Source organism: Planococcus citri, chromosome 3 (genome assembly GCF_950023065.1).
Source record: "Planococcus citri chromosome 3, ihPlaCitr1.1, whole genome shotgun sequence".
In the NCBI taxonomy this organism is placed as follows: Eukaryota; Metazoa; Arthropoda; class Insecta; order Hemiptera; family Pseudococcidae; genus Planococcus; species Planococcus citri.
Window position 1 is genome coordinate 10,911,338 of NC_088679.1, and position 19,367 is coordinate 10,930,704.

General features: G+C 36.0%; 2 protein-coding genes across 4 annotated transcripts in view; one reads left to right on the forward strand and one right to left on the reverse strand.

The window, feature by feature from the left end:
• LOC135841174 (long-chain-fatty-acid--CoA ligase 5) overlaps positions 1-13,087 on the forward strand; it is a 28,793-nt gene extending 15,706 nt beyond the window's left edge. Inside the window, exons 2-13 of one of the 2 annotated variants that reach the window (XM_065358010.1) lie at positions 590-753; positions 9,889-10,012; positions 10,153-10,296; positions 10,389-10,514; positions 10,595-10,794; positions 10,871-11,071; positions 11,180-11,397; positions 11,520-11,670; positions 11,743-12,021; positions 12,104-12,247; positions 12,323-12,496; positions 12,582-13,087. In XM_065358010.1, the coding sequence (XP_065214082.1) occupies positions 667-753; positions 9,889-10,012; positions 10,153-10,296; positions 10,389-10,514; positions 10,595-10,794; positions 10,871-11,071; positions 11,180-11,397; positions 11,520-11,670; positions 11,743-12,021; positions 12,104-12,247; positions 12,323-12,496; positions 12,582-12,719 (1,986 nt within the window). In that variant the 5' untranslated portion in view covers positions 590-666 and the 3' untranslated portion in view covers positions 12,720-13,087. The remainder of the gene's footprint in view (positions 1-589; positions 754-9,888; positions 10,013-10,152; positions 10,297-10,388; positions 10,515-10,594; positions 10,795-10,870; positions 11,072-11,179; positions 11,398-11,519; positions 11,671-11,742; positions 12,022-12,103; positions 12,248-12,322; positions 12,497-12,581) is intronic. The other variant, XM_065358011.1, reaches the window with a different exon arrangement.
• A 786-nt stretch (positions 13,088-13,873) lies between these two features.
• Vti1a (Vesicle transport through interaction with t-SNAREs 1a) lies at positions 13,874-15,781 on the reverse strand. 2 transcript variants are annotated; one of them, XM_065358013.1, is made up of 7 exons: positions 15,628-15,781; positions 15,287-15,483; positions 15,150-15,208; positions 14,926-15,067; positions 14,646-14,851; positions 14,418-14,567; positions 13,874-14,032 (listed from the first exon to the last, which is right to left on the reverse strand). In XM_065358013.1, exons 2-6 carry the CDS (start codon positions 15,393-15,395, stop codon positions 14,421-14,423), a joined length of 663 nt encoding a protein of 220 aa, XP_065214085.1. In that variant the 5' UTR covers positions 15,396-15,483; positions 15,628-15,781; the 3' UTR covers positions 13,874-14,032; positions 14,418-14,420. The 2 variants fall into 2 exon arrangements, with proteins under 2 accessions (XP_065214085.1, XP_065214084.1); XM_065358012.1 differs by having other exon boundaries at positions 14,646-14,857.
• Positions 15,782-19,367: the final 3,586 nt, after the last annotated feature.

A 19,367-nucleotide genomic window follows, 5' to 3' on the forward strand; every position in this document is an offset into this window, starting at 1 on the left:
ATCCATAACCGTACCACGTACATATTACCGGAATACGAACTACCTACCTACCTACCTACCATTGAACATTGTATTCGTGAAATTTGAAAAAAAAAAAAATCATCGTAGCTTATTTATCGAATGCCATGCTCGAAAAATCAAAATATAACGAGACACGATGGTGGAAAAATCTTCACCGAAATTTTTACTCTCTATAAACATACCACTGGCTCCTCCACGTAATAAATCATTGTAAAAGAAAACCACCTACGCTATAAATCCATTATGTTTTTCTGATAAAATAAATATCCACAGTGTTCAATTGGGATCGTAAATCAAAAAAGTATAAGAAAAAGAAAAACAAATACGTGTATATTTTAAGAATACACAGAGACTAAACATCATACACAAAACCCTTTTTTTTTCGCGAAGTACCTACTTACGTACGTCAAACTCCAAGGTATAAAAATACTAAGGCGACGAAGGCCAATTTTTTCGAAATTTTATTATAAAAACTCCACTCCGGCGGTTATTTTTATATCATTTATGCTGTTTTTTGGTCGTACTTCGCTTCGCATATTCGATGAACTCTTCGTTTTATTTTTTACAGGTTCGCAGTATCAAAGAATGATTCTAAAGTGAAATCATAAAGTGATTTTATGATTTGCTAGAATTGTTCGTCGAACAATGTCTTTAAACTGTTGCCAAACGTGCTGCCACACAGAGCATATAAAAATACCGGCCGATTTAACCCAGCAGTCGAATTTACTCAAGGTAAGAGATGTCGATGTAATTTTTTTGCGAATGCTTTGAGTGTTTTTTTAATACGTGCAAATTTTTTTTTGGAATAATTGCTTTTTTTTTACAAGTCTTTGGATAATAAGATGATAATATGCTTTTGATGTGATGATAAATGATCAGTGCTCGGTGGATCGCAAGAACGTGATCAAAGTTTGTCATTAGTGTGCTTTGGAATTTATCGCATGTTGATAAGTATTTTTTTGCCAGCTTTTCAAAGAGAATTTTATTCGTTGAAAAAATTTTAATGCAGATAAAATTTATGTTTTCAAGACGTGTTGATAGATGAGAAAATTAATGGGTGATTTTACATAGAACGATCAAAATCTTCAAAAAAATACACACTTTGGCATTCTGGGTAATTATGAAACAATAATTGAAACAGGGGAACAAGAAGATAGGGAAGAGAAGGAGCCGAAGGAGAAGGAGGGGAAGGATGCTTCGATCATGTAATTATACATGAAAGTATTCGTTACAATCAAAGTGAAAATTATTTTATTCTTCGTCCTAACCACCGAGTCCATCTGCAACAACCACGTTCATAATGTATAATAAATTGCCTAACACGTTATTTTTTTTTATATTAGGAAGATCATCTTGATGAAGAGTGTCGTAGTTTTGTCACAAATTAATCGACTTAGCTAACTATCGATATTTTGTCAGATAGGTATTATAAATTTAAGAGTCGATAGGTACTAATACGTTTCTGTAATGTTCCGTTTTTGTTTTCGTTACTTTACTGGTTATAACGTATTGTATCTCAAACTGGTTGTAACTTTCTGAGCTTTTAGAAAAGCTCCCGACTGTTTATTTTACAACGTGTTATTATTAAAATATACGTTGATGTGTATGTTTCGTTATTCTTTCGAGTTTCCAATTTTTTAAAGATGCACGTTGTGCACTACGTTTTAAAGAATGGTTTTTTATTCGAATTGACGACTTTAGCTCGACTTATGGGCTCGTTTTAACATGGTAGCATAGCTACGGTTTTTAATTCGCGACAAAAAACTTCTAATTTTCTTTTTGTCGTGCCGAAAGCTCACCGTCGTGTGACCGTTATGTTCCACAGGCCTAGCCTACGTGTAAGTACTGTTATCGTTATTCAACGACCGTTTTTCTCGCTTTCACGCGACTGATTTCGCTCTGTCGACCGTTACGCTGCTTCACGCCGTTTTTTTTCGTTCTGCGAGGGTGTAGTGGGTTGACCGTATTCGCCCAACGCTCGTGGAATCGACCGCCGAACACGTGTCGCCGTAAAAGTCTCGCCAGTCAATGGTAAAGACTCGTAAGCAGGAAGAGGAAGAGTTGGCTCAATCGTCAGGCGACGCCGCTCTAGCTGCCCAAAGAAAGGCTGAAAAAATTCTCAAGAAGCGTGAGAAACGCAAGAAGAAACAAGCTGCGCTGGCCGAAGACCAGCAAAACGAAGAAGAGGTTCTAGTTGACCCACCTGTCGCTATGGCTGCCTACGTACCGGCACCGCTCGATAATGCGCAACGTTTCGACGGTGACGGCGCTCGATATGAAGGCTGGATACTACGTGTCAAAGTGAGGCTTGCTGCGTTAGGCCTATCAAAGACCTACGATTCCGATACCGCTGAGACTCTCGAAAAGCGAGCGCAAGCCATCGACACCATTTACTCGATGATGACACAGCCGATGCAGGTGCTGTTTCCGCAGGCGACTCCGAAAGCGCTGCTGGATGCGCTCGAGGCGCGTTATGGTTCACAGTCGGCGGCGCAAAAATGCGCGGTCAAGCTTCGACTCGCTAATCTACAGATGGGGCATTTCAAGAGGCCCGAAGAGTTCTGCGATACCGTCAAGAAGCTGTGTGCCGACGCCGGCGAAACTGACGAAGCTGCCTGGCTCTTGAATGGTCTCCCGAAAAATGCTACTGGCGATAATGTTCGAATAGCGGTGCGTACCGCGATGATTGTGAATAACAGCACCACCGGCGTCCGTGAGGCTATTTGCGAAGCCTACCGAAACAGTGAATCGTCGTCGTCGTCTACGCCAAGAGCGTCCGCTATGTCCGCCACCGATTCCAGGCCAACATGTCATTATTGTCATCGTCCTGGACATATTGCTCGCCAGTGCCACCTGCGTAATGGTAACGGTAACGTTAATAATGGTAGAAACGGAGGTAATAATAATTTTTATAATAATAGTAATCGTAACGGTAGGCCTAACAATACGAATCGTAATTTTAGTGGCTTTAATGGCCGATCAGGGTCGAATAACGGTGGCGCTAGAAATAATCAGGGCTATCAGGGGACAAGTTCGAATGAGCGTAATGCTCAGCCGCAGGCTAACGCTGCCGGAGGTTCGGGCACCAACTCCGGTACGCCGAATAATCAAAATTGGAAGGGTCCTAACGATCCTAATCCGCCTCGCTGTTATCGTTGTCGAGCAATTGGGCATATCTCTGCTCATTGCAACAAATGGGGCGACAATTCGAGTCAGGCTCGTCGTCCTAATAACGTTTCGGGTACTGCCTTGATGGCTATTGGTGATTCTGTTGGTGTTTCTGTTGGTTTGAAAAAATCTGTCGGTTCGAGCGAGATTGTATTTTTGTTGGACAGTGGCGCGACGAATCATTTCGTCAATTCGCTTGATTACTTTGTCGAATCGAGAGAGATACGCGAGCTGGTACGTACAGCGCAAAAGGGTCAATTCGTGACCGTTACTAGGGAAGGTACCATCGTTTTGTACGATGCCGAAAATCGTAGGTACACTATGGAAGGCGTTAAGTACTCTGAGGAGTTCGCTTCTAACTTACTTTCGAGCCAACGTATTCGTGAGAAGGGCTGTAAGTTAGAGTTGGCCGAAGAAGTCTGCTTGTACGATCCATCTGGTACGTTGATAGTGAAGGGCGAGCTGAATGAGGACGGGCTGCACGAGTTTAGGTTTCGCTACGATTTAGCATACGAATCCGCCGCGGTCGTCGTCGATGATGAAGTCCGTCTCTGGCATCGCCGGCTCGGGCACGCTTGCGGTGACACTATCGCTTCGGTACCTGGAAACAAAATTCCATCGAATAAACTTTTGACCACTACAACGTGCGGCGTATGTTCGAGAGCTAAAATGTGTAGGCTTCCGTGCTGCACTGAGCGTACCTCGGCCAACAGAGTGCTCGAGCTAGTTCACACCGATACGGTCGGCCCTTTGCCGGTGTCGGTGGACGGTTGCTCGTATATTTTAATGTTTCTCGACGATTTTACGCATTTTGCAGTAATGTACTGCCTAAAGAATCGAGGTGAGGTCGGTAAGTGTTTCGAGAATTATGAGCTCGTCACTACCGCTAAGTTCGGTGTCAAGATTCATAAACTGAGGTGCGATAACGCCCTCGAATTTGTTCGAGGCCTAACGAGGTCTGTATGCGAGGCGAAGGGTATCGTTCAACAGCCGAGCGAACCCTATGTGCACGAGCACAATGCAAAAATCGAGCGTTTGAATAGAACGGTTGTAGAGAAAATGCGCGCCATGTTATTTGATGCTGGTATGCCGACTAAATACTGGACATACGCAGCGTACATGGCGTGCGACATCGTAAATCGCTTACCTTCGCGTGGTATCGCCGGAGAAATTCCATTTGAGATCTGGAATAATCGCGCTGTTGATTGGGATCAGATTCGCATCTTTGGTAGTCTCGTTCGATCGTTTGTTACCCCTGAAAAGAGAAAAAAGATTGATAAGAAGTCGCTCGATATGGTGTTGGTGGGTTATACTGAAACCGGATATCGTCTGTTAGATGTTTTCACCGACGAGACGATACCGGCGACTCACGTTAAGGTCGACGAATCCATCGTGTATGGAGATTTTGTCGAGGTAGTCAACGTCACGGAGGAGTACCTGGCCGAGGAGTACGAGCGACCGCAGGAAGCTGCGCTGATGGCGACGAGTGTACCGCAGCTGACGTATGAGGAGGCTGTCACCGGTGATGAGTCTGAGCACTGGAAAGAGGCTATCGCCGCCGAACTATCGAACCTTCAGCGAATGGGTACCTATAAAGTCGTTGAACGTCCTGTAAAAGAGAAAGTATTAGGTCTGAAATGGGTTTTTAGAAAAAAGAGCGACAACACGTATAAAGCTCGTATCGTAGTCTTGGGCTACATGGAGCGATTGGCGCTTACAGATATCGAGGTATACGCACCGGTTGTCTCCGTTGACGTAGTTAGAGCTCTAGTCGCGTTAGCTATTCGTTTTAACTGGCAGCTTCGACACTGCGATATTACAGGCGCCTTCTTATACGGCAAATTACCGTACCGCGTCTACGTTTCATTGCCAAAGGGCTTCGTTTACTTTGGCCGCTTGAAGGATCCGGTGCTCGAGCTTTGGCGTTCGTTATATGGTCTACGTTTAAGTCCGGTTACCTGGTATGAGGAATTAAAACGGATTTTAATTAAGGTCGGTCTTGTTGTGTCTTGGTATTGTGCCACTTTGTTTATTTTTGAGTTAGAGCCTACTCGTTGCATCGTAGCAGTATACGTCGATGACCTGCTGGTCACCGGCTACGATAACGAGCTGATCGAAGAAGTGCTCGATCTTCTGAAACTCAATTTCGAGGTAAAAGATTTAGGCCCAGTTGAGCATTACCTTGGCGTACGTTTCAAGCGTACCGACGACTGTATGTATATGGATCAGAATGAATACATTGCTCAGATTTGTGAGAAGTTTGGACTTTCGGACGCGGACAGTGTAGTGAAGCCAATGGAGGACGTTTCTTTTGCTGATCCTAAAGTCGTAGTTGATATGACGTTGGAAACTCTCTGTAGGTCTATGATCGGTTGCCTCTCGTACATTGCTGGCTGGACCAGGCCAGACATAGCCTACGCTGTCAATCTGGTTTCGCGGTACCAGTCCAAACCGTCTGCCTCGCTCGTCTCAGCCTGTAAAAGGATAATCAAGTATTTAAAACACTATCCTGATCGAAAATTGTGCTACGAGGCACTTGATAATTCGTTGCTCACCGTTTATTCGGACTCTGATCATGCTGGCGATAAGGCTGATCGTATTTCTACCACTGGCTACATCGTATTCTTATACGGGTGTGCAATCCACTGGAAGTCGCGCAAACAGCGAGGAGTCGTCCGTAGCTCGGCCGAGGCGGAATATTTGGCTCTCGCTGACGCTGTTACAGAGCTTCGCGCTCAGCGTAATCTTCTAAAGTCGTTGGGGTTTGTCGTTGAAAAATCCACTGTCGTTTCGGACAGCAATTCCGCCATGAATATCGCTTCTAACACCATGGAGTCAAAGAGAACTCGCCATATCGACGTCTCGTATCACCTAACGAAAGAGGTAATCAGAAATGGTGAGGCGGAATTAGTTAAAGTTAGAGGGGAGCAAAATATTGCTGACATTTTTACAAAATCGTTAGCCGGCACCAAAATTAACGATCTGATGGTGTCTATTTTGGTCGACGACTTGTTCCCTTCGTAGTCTATTGTCTCTCACTCGATTAGTGTCTATGCTGTTCGATGTCGAAGTTCGACAGCATTAATTATCACCCGATTTTGTCTTTTTAATTTAATTGAAAATTAATTTAATCGATCGTTTTATCGTGCTTAGGCACTTGTAATTAGTACTTACTTTATTTGTCGTGTAGTTTTTATCGTGCATTTTATTATTCGTGTTGAATTATTCATATGTATCAACCGGAAACTCGTAGTGTTCGATCTGAAACATTTTCATCGTGTATTTTACTTTTTTGTTTTTTTTATTATTGATGAATTTTTATATTTTTTATTGTGTAATGTTTTACGTATATGTTTTATTTAATTCTACGGCTATTTTAGCTTATTTTATTATTATTTTACCTGTATTAATTGCACCGTTTGGTGTTTGAAAATTTTCAATGTTTTGAAGTTTGTTTTTAGTGTGTATCTTCGCATCACTGTAATTGAGCGTAATGATAATTGGTGTTAAATTGCTCGGTATTCGATGTTATTCGCGTTGTTTATTTAACGTTCATGTTTTAATTGATATTTTTAGTATTATTTAGAATTAATTAGTCGGTTTTAAGAGTGAAAGCTCGAAAATGAAAAGTTGTTTTTGTTTTGATTCGAAAATTTAGAAGTTTTTTGGCTTTAGATTAGTGATTGTTTATGTAACTCGAGTTTGCTAAAATTCCCCGTTGTACGGGTCAATTTTACGGAGGAGTGTCGTAGTTTTGTCACAAATTAATCGACTTAGCTAACTATCGATATTTTGTCAGATAGGTATTATAAATTTAAGAGTCGATAGGTACTAATACGTTTCTGTAATGTTCCGTTTTTGTTTTCGTTACTTTACTGGTTATAACGTATTGTATCTCAAACTGGTTGTAACTTTCTGAGCTTTTAGAAAAGCTCCCGACTGTTTATTTTACAACGTGTTATTATTAAAATATACGTTGATGTGTATGTTTCGTTATTCTTTCGAGTTTCCAATTTTTTAAAGATGCACGTTGTGCACTACGTTTTAAAGAATGGTTTTTTATTCGAATTGACGACTTTAGCTCGACTTATGGGCTCGTTTTAACAAAGAGAACAAAGGGGGGGGGGGATACGAGACACGAAAAAATATTGTTTTAGCTGAATATCGATCAAAGTTATTTAATTTTTTTTTTCAAGGGAGGAAGAGCCACAACAATCAATGTATTTTTTTTGCAAAAAAAAATGATTAATATATTCAGAGATAGGTTGACTGAAAAAAAAATGGATTTGATTAATCACTTTCTCTGAAAATTACCTAAAGATTCACTCAAAATGATGAGGGGTGGATTTCCAAAGTGAAATCTAAAAATGTCGAATTAAACAAAAAGTCATCTGATTCATTAAACTCAATTCATGAAATTTTGAAATGCTAAAAAATGTTTCTGATTGACGAAAAGTTGAACTCAAACGTCAAATAAAATATCAAAATTTTTCTTAGGATAATTTTGAGTGGTTTTAAAATTTATTCCTGAAATTTGATTTTTAAAATTCAGTATGGAAAATATGTTTACTTATTCCTGCCAAAATGTGATACCAACGCCATATTTTCACTTTCAAATTAAATTTCAACAAAATCTGAAAATTTTCCATATTTTTATCGCCATAAAAATCCTTAATTCATTGAAAATTTGAAATTTAAAAGAAATAATTTTTTTTGGTTCTCAAAACGTTTTAGTTTTTTTTTTTGAAGGGATCTGGTGAAAATTTTTCTGAAGAACGGTTAAAAAAAAGAGATAAAGTGATTTGAGGCATTCCATTTTTTAATTGTGAAGCTTAAAAAATTGAGAGAGAGAGGGAATAAAAGAAATTTCCAGGTTCATGGTGATAATATTCATTTCATTACCTTACCTACTCTCAAATATTCATCAATTTGGATTTTTACATCTGAATTTTTAGATTTTGTTTTGGGGCTAATTTCCAAAGTGAGTGATGACTCAATTTTTTCCCCTAATATTACAGTTCCATTTTTCTGTCCAACCATTTATATGAACATTTTTGGAATATGAATTCATCGAATTTTTCTGAGACGTTTAAACTTTTAAAGTCATGGTAAAAATTATAAAAATTTTCAAAAAATATTTACTTTTTTGTCTTTTTTAAGTATCAGAGCATTCCACGAAGTGAAATGAAATGATCTAATTCGGGTCAAGTTTTCACAAATTAACCATTCTATCCAAGCATCCTGAAAAAATTACAATCATAAGGCAGGTCACATTGAAAAAATTCGATATAATATATTTTATAGAAATTTAATCAACATTTCAATTCAACAGGACAATTAAACGTTGACACACAGATATAGCTAATTTTTCATCACTGCTGAAAAACATTAAGTATCCAATTCAAAATGACAATTTTTTGGATCCCTGAAAATAATGAAAGTTGATTTTAAAAAACAACCTTGGACCAAAAATTAAATTTTACAACCTTGGACCAAAAATTAAATTTTACAGGAAGCTGAAATGAAATACTGAAATTGATCGGAGGGGGAGGGGGAGGATTGATGCAGCAGTTCTCAATTGTTCACAAAATTCACTCAAAATTTAAAAAATATAGCACATCACACATCCAACTTTTGTTTTCAAATTCCAAAAAAATTATCAAGCTTGTCTTTGAAAATATTCGCAATGACTGCTCGATCATCAATCTACCTAGAAAGCTTCAAAATTTTGATATTTTGATTATTAAATTACAAAAAAAAAAAAAAAAAAAAAAAAAAAACGAATTAAAATTTAACATTTAGAATTTACTTTTACCACAAGTTATTTTGAACAAAGTACTTCCATTTAATTCTTTTTTAAATTTTAAATTTTCGACTTCTCAGAAGGAGGAAAATGAGAGATTATCCCTTCAAAAAAAATATACATATTATATTAAATTAGCAAAAAAAGTAGAACAAAATTCAGTTGAAAAAAAGATCTTTTAGTTTATTGGATCCTGTTACTAAAATGTTGGGGGGGGGGGCAGTCAAAGTGAATTTCTAGATTGCTCCAAGGAGAAGGCAAAACAATTGAGACGGTTATGGATGCAGAAGTCAAAATTTGGAATTATTTTACTCACAAAAATCCTTAATCATCAGATTATTTTACGATGACGATATGAAAATTATACTCATCTATATTGCTCAGTCGAGTGAAAATCATTGCACAAAACTGGATCAAAAAGCAAAAAAAGGCAAATTTTCGTATATTTTTATAGCGTATGTTATTCGTTTGGGGGGGGGGGGGTCAATAGTTCCCTTTTGTTCCTCTTCATTATTTTTCTTTTAAGAATATTTTTCTGATCCCACTGATCAAATTAGCAAAATAGCTACAAAAAATCACACAATTTTACTGCAAAATTAATTTTTTAAAAAATAAGTCTTTTCTCTTTAAAAATGACCAAAAAATCAAAAAATAATATGTAGGTGGGTCTTGGGGTGGTTGAAATTTTACGCAAAAGTCCTCACTTATCAATGGGCAACTGCTCAAGTTAGATAGGTATTGAAATAGGTAGGTAATCAATTTACAAAGGATGTCGAGCTCCTTTTCAATAGAAAACTGAACCCACACTCACTACCATTTATTTTTAAATGCACAAAAAAATCAATATTAGATATAATTAGCTAATGATTAAAATGGTTTTTTTTTTCTTTCAAAAGGGCCACGGAGTCATCCACGTATCAACTTTCTATAAAGACGCTGTAGATGGTAAATTCATAAGTCATTTGTACGATGACGCGAAGACAGTTTACGAAACATTCCGCAAAGGGGCCAAATTATCAGGTATAAATATGCAGCTATTAAACTAACTAGGTTCAAGTATGAAGTAACCAAGCTTTAAATATGACATTCAAATATTTCCTACAAAAATTAATCGATATTTTATCCAAATCATTTACTTATGATTATTTTTGTCTCGTTAGGAAATGGACATTGCGTCGGTTTCAGAGATAGTATTTCAAAGCCTTACAGCTGGCTTCGTTACAATGATATGTTGACAAGAATCCACCATTTTGGATCTGGTTTGATCCTGCTAGGATTACAACCATCGCCTCAGACCTTCTTAGGTAAGTTTCACGAATGCTTCCTCCTTTGGTTTCAATATAGTAATTTACACTTTTGTGATTGTTTCAATGATTTACATATTATAATATTACAGGAATATACAGCGACAACAGTCCAGAATGGGTGATCACCGAACACGCAGCGTATTCTTACTCAATGGTACTGGTATCTTTGAACGATACTTTAGGACCAGATGCTTGCGCATTTATAATAAATCAAGGTATGTACCTATGTAGACCAACCAACACAATTTCCAACAACCCTTCTGCAATATCATAATTATTTTTCCTCTCAATGCAGCTGAAATCAGCGTCATAGTCGTAGACAGCGATTCGAAATGCAACCAGTTACTCGATCGAGCACCCAAATGTTTGAAAAAATTAATCACCACCAGAGACGTTCGATCACCAACCGTACAGCGAGCTAAAAGCAGAGGAATCGATATTATCAGCTACCAGAGTGTAGAAAAACAAGGAGCAGCTAGACCTCATCCAGAACGAGTACGAAAATTACTCCTTTGAACACTAGTACAATCTCCCGGAAATGAAATTAATCTTCGTTGTATACCTATTCCAGCCTCCGAAACCTTCGGATTTATGTACAGTTTGTTATACGTCTGGAACGACAGGAAATCCTAAAGGTGTAATGTTGAGTCATGCGAATGTCGTGGCAGCCATATCAGCCGTACTATTACAACTCGGTGATTATAAACCAATCAGTTCTGATTTAATGATCTCGTATTTACCATTGGCTTATATGCTAGAACGTTGTTGTCAGGTAATTGTATTTTTTCTAGTCATTTTCACCTCGTTTTACCCATTATTATACCTATCCATAAATTACAACGATAATAAAATCGATTCGTTATTTTTTTTAATATCTCAGAATGGCATGTACTTGGTCGGAGGCAGAGTAGGATTTTTCAACGGTAACATGAAATACTTAACGGAAGACTTGAAAATCCTCAAACCAACAGTCATGCCGGCTGTTCCTCGACTCCTCAATCGTATCTACGAGAACGAAATGGCCAAAATACGACCCTCGTTTATAAAACGACTCCTATTCAATATCGCCATGAACGTTAAACACAATCAATTAAAAAGGTGAGTACGATTCTGACCAGTACACTCGTTTATAGCAAGATACTGGACTCGATACGAGTATTTTTTTTTCTAATATCACAACATTAACAATACAACGCATGACATTTTCAAGTTTGTTGTAGAGGAATAATACAGAAAAATGGTTTATGGGATAAACTAGTATTTCGAACAGTCCAACAAAACTTGGGCGGAAGACTGAAACTGATGATCGTCGGATCTGCACCTTTGGCCGGAAACATTCTCACTTTCATGAGGTGTGCTTTAGGATGCATGGTAATTATTCTGCTACTTTCTTCGATCGTTGACTCGAAAAGACATTTCAATCATTATTTTTTCCAATTTCAGATTCTAGAAGGATACGGGCAAACTGAATGTGTAGCTCCTATCACCTTGACCGTAAATGGCGACTGTACAACCGAACACGTGGGTCCACCTATCGCCTGTAATGCCATCAAACTAACCGACGTACCGGAAATGGAGTACTTTTCATCGTGCAATCAAGGAGAAATATGTGTGAAAGGGACCAATGTTTTCCTAGGATATTTCAAAGAATTCGATACAACTTTACAAACTGTAGATGAAAGTGGATGGCATCATACTGGAGATATTGGAACTTGGTTACCGGTAAATGATTCTTTTCTAGTAATGGAACTTCTCTTTTGAGATATGTTCGGTAATGATTTCATTCGAATGGAACCTGTTGCAGAATGGAACATTGAAGATTATTGACAGAAGAAGACATATATTTAAATTAGCTCAAGGAGAGTACGTTGTACCAGATAAAATCGAAAGTGTTTACATGAGAAGTCAATACGTTCGACAAATATTCGTTTATGGAGAATCGTTGAAAGTAAGCATTTTCCACAACTTATCGAAAATAATTATTTTATCCATTTTTTTCTAACTCTTTACAAATTTTTTACAGTCCAGTATAATCGCTATTGTAATCCCAGACGTCCACGTAGTGAAAAGCTGGGCTCTAGAGCGAGGTTTACCCAACACGTTATCAGATTTATGCGAAAACGAAGAAGTCAAAAAGGTCATCTTAGAAGATATGACAGTCTGGGCTAAAGAAGCCGGACTTAAATCCTTCGAACAAGTAATTATTTATTAAATATCCCCATCATTTCTTCTTCAATTACTCGAATACAATTTTCAATAACACATACCGATGAAAATTCCAGGTAAAAGATATTTACTTACATCCAGATCCGTTTTCCGTCCAGAATGGGTTACTAACACCGACGTTCAAGTACAAACGACTCCAATTAAAATCGTACTTCAAGCCGCAGATCGAAGACATGTACAAAAAATTAGGATAATTTAGACCAACTTCATCGAAACTCCTTCAGCAGCAACCTATAGTTACCTGAAATTTCATACAGAAGAAAAATTCGATTCAATTTTTTACAATCTACGAGTACCTACTTTTAATTCGATTCTTTTTTTACTGCATTTTATATATTTTCGTGTATATATTTAAAATTGTCTTCGTATACTTCGCGAAGCGGAGAATATATTCGTAGCCGTTTGATCTCGTCAGCCAATCGAAGTGAAAGAGAAATCATTTGGTCGCAGAATATATTCGTTTATATGGTACATTGAGAAAAAAAATTATAGAATTATGAATAGTTAATAATTATTAGGAAACGGTGTTGTAATATCCATTATGAATAAATATTTAACAAGATTCGCTTATATTGATACATCACTTCGTTAAAATTAATATTTTTACGTAGAACTTAGCATCGAATTGGAATATTTACATACACATAACGGTAACGATAGGATTTTTTAAAAAAAACAGCGATTTATAGTCGTCAGTCCAACTGAAAAAAGTGTCAAATTGGCTGACTATTTCAAGTCTCAAAAATTACGAATTTTTGACCCAATTTCGGAGCTAAAAATTCTTCAAAAATGTTCAAAATAGATTTTCATTCAAATATTTCATCTTCTCGCGAAATTTTAATCCATTTTGATAGGTCGCATGGCACTATTTCAAAAACCCAAAAATCATAATCCAATTTTGGGGCTCAAAATTTTTAAAAAATGCTCAAAACAAATTTTTGTGAAAATTTTTCAATTTTTCACAAAATTTTAACCTATTTTGATAGGTCACATGAAACTTTTTCAGAAATCTCAAAAATCATGAGAACCGCAAAAAAGCCAGCCAAATTCGATTTCTAGAAAACTTTTCGCCAGTTGAACTGTAGACTATTATTTATTCATGAATTTCGTAGAAACTTGGAAAAATCTTTTATGAAGAGAACAAAATATCTCCAGTAGGTAATGAAAATATATTAATATTAGATAGAAATTTATCTTGACTAGCTTTGGGGAATGCAATCGAGAAAAAAAGAGAAATATTTACCTAGGTTTTAAAGAAGACAGTACCTAACTAATTATAGAACATTTGAGAGAAGACACTCAAATCTTAGGTACGTAATTCAATAACAGAATAGAAAATATACCTGAATAAATTAATAACCAATCCTATATTCGTATTTGTACGATTAACAAACCTATCAATAAACAACACCTTCCTCACAACGCTAAGCGATGCTTGGAAAGTATAAATCACAGATGAAGTATTCATTGCCAACTCAGTACTCAGAATTTTTACGAACATTCAATTCTGTAAGGAAGAAAAAGAAAGAAAAAGTTTGACGAAAGTTATCAATAAAATTACCATAATTTTCCCCCCAAGTTAACATTGAAAAAGCAACAAAAAACCACAAAAATAAGCGCAGAAGCTTTAGTTAGGCTGGAAAAAAGAATAAAAACACCGAACTTATTAATGAAGCTGAACCAATTTAAAATCAGCTTAGAATTCATTTCGAAAGTGAAAAAGAACCGAAGTATGACAAGAATCGTTCAAATCAAATTAAAACAAAAAGAGAAAAAATATCCAAGCAATAGTTTTACAGCTTTCAAGAAGCCAATGAATAAATAATAATTGACCAAAAATATAAGCTTTAAAATCCCACCCAGGATTAAAATGAAAGTATTATTATTCTCACCTCTTAAATTTTATAATAAATAGTACAGACGACGATTAAAGCGAACGTGGTAAAAACTCCTCCTAATATTAAGCGATGCTTGATCGATCGATTAACCATATTAGATAAAATATTCGAACTTTCTCTAACTTCGGAATTGGTCTCATGTAACTGCAAAATATTTTTAAAAATCATTCGTTAAAACACTTCGACGTAAATCGAATAGCAGGATTTGAATCGAAAGCTTACTCGGTTCAACGAATGCTGAATTGTTTCTCGTTGAGAATGTAAATCATTTAATATCTTCGATCCCAATTCTTCGGTTTCGATGGCAATTCTATACCCATTCGATAAGTGTTTACCGGTCTGTTCTATTTCTTCGGTTGTATCCAAAAGTCTTTGCTTCTGCTCCCTATTAATATCATTATATTCTGCAAATAATCCGCCGGTATCGCCTGTTTCTAGAAAATAGTCATACGTAAAAATAGTATCGTGAACCGAACGAACCATATGGAAAATTAATACTCACGGTTCATTCGTACTTCGTTCTTAACTCTAGAAAAATCCTTATTTAGTCTGGAAAGTTCGGCTTTGTAACACATTATCCTATTTGTGTATTTACTACGTGACGATGAGCTCACATCTCTAACTTCTAGTTCCATTTGTTCCATCTGTAAATTAAAAAAAATGGAGAATTGAAATATGATCCGATTGACACGATGTTTATGTGAGATTGTGGATCTTCTAACTGACCAATTCTTGACCGTCTTCGATCAATTTCTCGATATCGGAGCATAGCTGTTTGCGATCTTCTGTAAAGTGAAAAAAATAGCGAATTGATCAACAAATACGTATTACTGAACGAGAAATATGTTACGACGATGAGTTACCTGATCCTGTAGAAAGCTTATTGATTTTAGATGTTATTTCAGCTGAAACGATGGCATATTGCTGCTCGTGATTCTCCAGTAAGGATTTACTCGAAGTGCTCGCATCCATCGTGATTTTTAGAATCGAAACACTTTGTTAAATGTAAATTATTTCAAAACATATTGAAACATCGTTCCTTCGTTTCGAAGACTGCCCACTAAACAAAAAATAACACCGTTGGTATTTCGTAAGTAGATAAGATGTAAAGAAGTTGTAGTAGAAAATTGAGCAAGCAAGGACGATAATTGTCCAAGTGATTCGTACAATTACTATCAGAGTAATAAATAATCTCATTACTTACTTTATTATACTTTGTTCGCGGATTATTTTGTTGTTTTTCACAAAATTTTACGATTGAAAATAAAAATAATTTGATAACGAAAGACTGTAATGACCGTAATTTCTTTTGGTAAATGATGAAATGAGTGAATGAACTTGTTACTTCTAGTTTTCACCGCTGAAATCGTTTCCGGCGCAACGTTTTTGTATTTTTTTTTCACAGTGACAGATCCGATTAATTATTCAATTATTTTTACTTTACTTTAATTTACTAGATGTTCTTTCTTGCAAATTTTGAAGCGAAAAATGCGAACTAAATTTTGAAAGATTATATTTAGCCTTTAGGATTATACTTCCATTCAAATTGAGTCTTTAGGTTAGGTAGGGTTAGGTTAGGTTAAATCGTGTTTCTTCACCAATATCATATCGTACCCTACCTAATTATAATTTCATCAAGTTTTTGAATGAACCTTTTGTCGAAGATGAAATTAGTAAAATAGATGTATTATTTTCACTTTCAATCTTGTTCAACATGGGATAATGACCATGCACTCTGAGGAACAGTTTGAACGCACTAAACGAGTACCTAGTCGAGTAATCGAATAATTCGAATCTCGAGAAATATGAAATTAAATTTTTCAATTCAAATCAACTCGAAATTCAACTAGATGTAGATACCTATGAATGAGGCAGAAGTACGAATCACTACTTCTACATATTACTCTAAAGGAATAAGTTCAAAAACCTATCTTTCTCAATTTAGATTTAACTAATTAATTTCTCGCCTCGTTGCGATTATTTTCCAACGAGTACATCTATCTCATTTCCGATAATTCTGATTTCTTTATCGATCAGTTAGATTAGGTCCATGTTAGGTCTAACCCTAAACTTCTCAAAGGAGATTTCCCAAATGCTTTTATCAATCATCAAATGATAAAACTTTTGATGTTGATATGTAAGTACTTTTTTGGTTGCATTTCGTTAATAATGAAATAAAAATTTAAAATAGGTGATTTGGTCATTCGTTTTCTACTTCTCTTACATAATATTTCCAGTAGGTTGATTGAGTGAGAATTTGAAAGTATGTACCTACTACCTACTGCAAAGTGCAGATAAAAAAAATGTCTACAGTGATTTTCAAAATGTAATTGGTTTTTATGCAGTAAGTATTACTTACGAGAGCAAAGCAATCAATTATATATTTACTTGACTCAGAATATTGACGAATTTGTGGATAGCTTCTTAATCTAGAGGTCTAAAAAATGAATAGTACCTTTTTGTCAATGTAAAGATCGATTTTGGAAAAATGACGCGTAATTGGTCAGGGTGGTGCTCAATGGACAAATTTTCTGAGCCAGACAGACAGATCAATAACCTTCGGAATCCAGACGGCTTTCAGGAGCTTAAGAGACAGGTCAATGACCTTAGGAGGCCAGACAGGACTCCAGGAAACAGCATTCAAGTACCAACTTACGTACCAAATTTCAGCTTTTCAGCTTCATTCATTACTTACCTATTTTAAATTTTGTGGAAATTGCTGTTTCTAGTAATTTTCTGGAGGCTTCAAATTTTAGCTAAGTGAAACTTTTCAAAAAACTTAATATAAAGAATTATTCATTATTCATAAAAAAGTTGATTAACTTGGTAACTTTGACAACTTCAGTGAAATTTTATCGAAAAATTTGAGAAATTGACTACAAAAATCGCCAAAGTTTTTGCTTTTGACGAAATTTTGAAAAATTCTTCAAACGTTTCGAATATAAACTTTAAAAATTGGCTGAATTCAAAAAAATTCGTCAAATGATGGAGTCGTCTGATGAAAATTCGAATTTGGTAGGTAATTTAAAAATCGATGATTAATTATTCATCCTCAAATCACTTACATAAATTCAAAAAATGTGGAACGTAAGAAAATAAATTCCTTGCATAAAAAGCATTTTATTTTGTGCTTCCTGAAACACAAATTTTTGAAACCTTTTACTATCTCTTCAAGGACGAGACCCCGAACGATTTTTTTTTCGGGTTCCTGGTTCCGGGGCTTGGGCTTTCAATCAAAAATTTACTAAGTCTTGGGCTTGGATTGGGGCCCAGGAAACTTTGGGTTTGGGTTTCAGCCTTCAGGGCTCAGTATCCAGGGCTTGTGAATGACGTGTTCAGGGCTTTCTGAGGCTTTTTGGGGCTTGAAATTGCAATTTTAATTAAGAATAAAGTAAAATGTTATTTGATTTTCTGTTGAAAAAAAAAAAAACATTTCAAGGGCAGATTCCGATTGCTTTTTTCAGAATTATTTGAATAAAACAGTTTTTTTTTAAAAATCAGAATTAAATTTTTTGGAATTTTAAATTATTGTCCAAATTTTTCATATTTTCAAGTATCATTTTTCAAAGAACAATGAACTACCTACAGAATATAAGTAAATACTGTATCAAAAACCCCTTAAAATATTAAACTTTTTGCTGAAGTTCTGAATTTTTTTTTGAAAATCATTTTTTTTGACTATTGAGATGCACTGAACACTGTAATTGCAATAGAAATTTACAAAATTCACACAAGCCCCGAAAAGTCCTGATCACAGTTGGGTTTCGGGGCTCACGTTCTGGGCTTTGGAATATAAAATAATGTATCAAAAACCCCTTGAAAGTTTAAATATTAAACTTTTTGCTGAAGTTGTAAATTTTTTTTTGAAAATCATCTTTTTTGACTTTTGACTTTTGATATGCACAGAACGGTAATTACAATAGAAATTTACAAAATTTACAAGCCCTGAAAAGCCCCGATTAGCCCTGATCACAGTTTGGGTTTCGGGGCTCACGTTCTGGGCTTGGTTTTCAGAGGAAAAGGTTTCGGGCTTTGGGTCAGGGCTTTGTTGGTTACAGTTTTTAAGGTTTTGGGGCTTGGACATTCGGGCTTCAAGGAAATAATCGGGGCTTTTCCGGGTTTTGGGTGCTGGTCCTGGGCCGGGCCTCATCCCTGCATCTCTTCGCTCAAGCTTTTTCACTTGCTTTTTCAAATTTCAAATTTCGAAAAAAATATCATTTGAATTCTGAAATTTTGAAGTAAAAAAATAACCTCCTCACATGACAAATATGTATTATTTTTTTTCTCGAAATACAAATTTTCGAAAGTTTTCGCCCTCGCTTTCTTGGGCCTGTTTGCTTTTCTTTTTCGGAAATTAAAAATTTCTAAAACAAAAATCATTCAATTCCTAAATTTTTTAAGCCAAAAAGGGTCTGTCCTCTTCTTTTGGGCCTTTTAGCTTAGAATTACTTTAGAAGGCCGAATGTCCAATCTTCCCTAATGAGAAATATTAAAAGATGAGACAGTACTAGTTCGTCTATAAATTTTGAAGAGTAAAAAAAATGTAAAAAGTTCATAAGTAAGTACTTAGGTACATCTACAAACTACTTAGTACTTACATATCTTACTCACAAAAAAATTTTAATTTTCATTGAAAATAGGCTACTTTTTTTCAAAATTGAAACCTGGGAGGTATTTTTTAATCTTCCCTGGTCCCTGGAGGAGGGAAGCATGATACAATTCTTATCGACATCTTATCGATTATTTATAAATAGAATTGCCATCATTTATTCTGTTCGTCAATGAAAGATGAAACTCGCAATACGTAGCTCTTCGTTATTCCTGTTTAATTCTGAACGAGTGTAAATAAATATACCCAAAAGTGAGATAAACATTCAGCAGGTATTGTATTGTATTGTATTCATTTTTTCGAATCGGCCATAGCACGCGTTTATAGCATTACGA

Excerpts from the sequence above, each read along its gene's own strand:
- Vti1a (XM_065358012.1), bottom strand. The coding sequence starts at position 15,395 with ATGGATGCGAGCACTTCGAGTAAATCCTTACTGGAGAATCACGAGCAG. Across the intron at positions 15,209-15,286 it reads TAAGCTTTCTACAGGATCAG|AAGATCGCAAACAGCTATGC; the intron begins GTAACTCATCGT and ends TTCACTTTACAG. Across the intron at positions 14,568-14,645 it reads TTCAGCATTCGTTGAACCGA|TTACATGAGACCAATTCCGA; the intron begins GTAAGCTTTCGA and ends AATATTTTGCAG.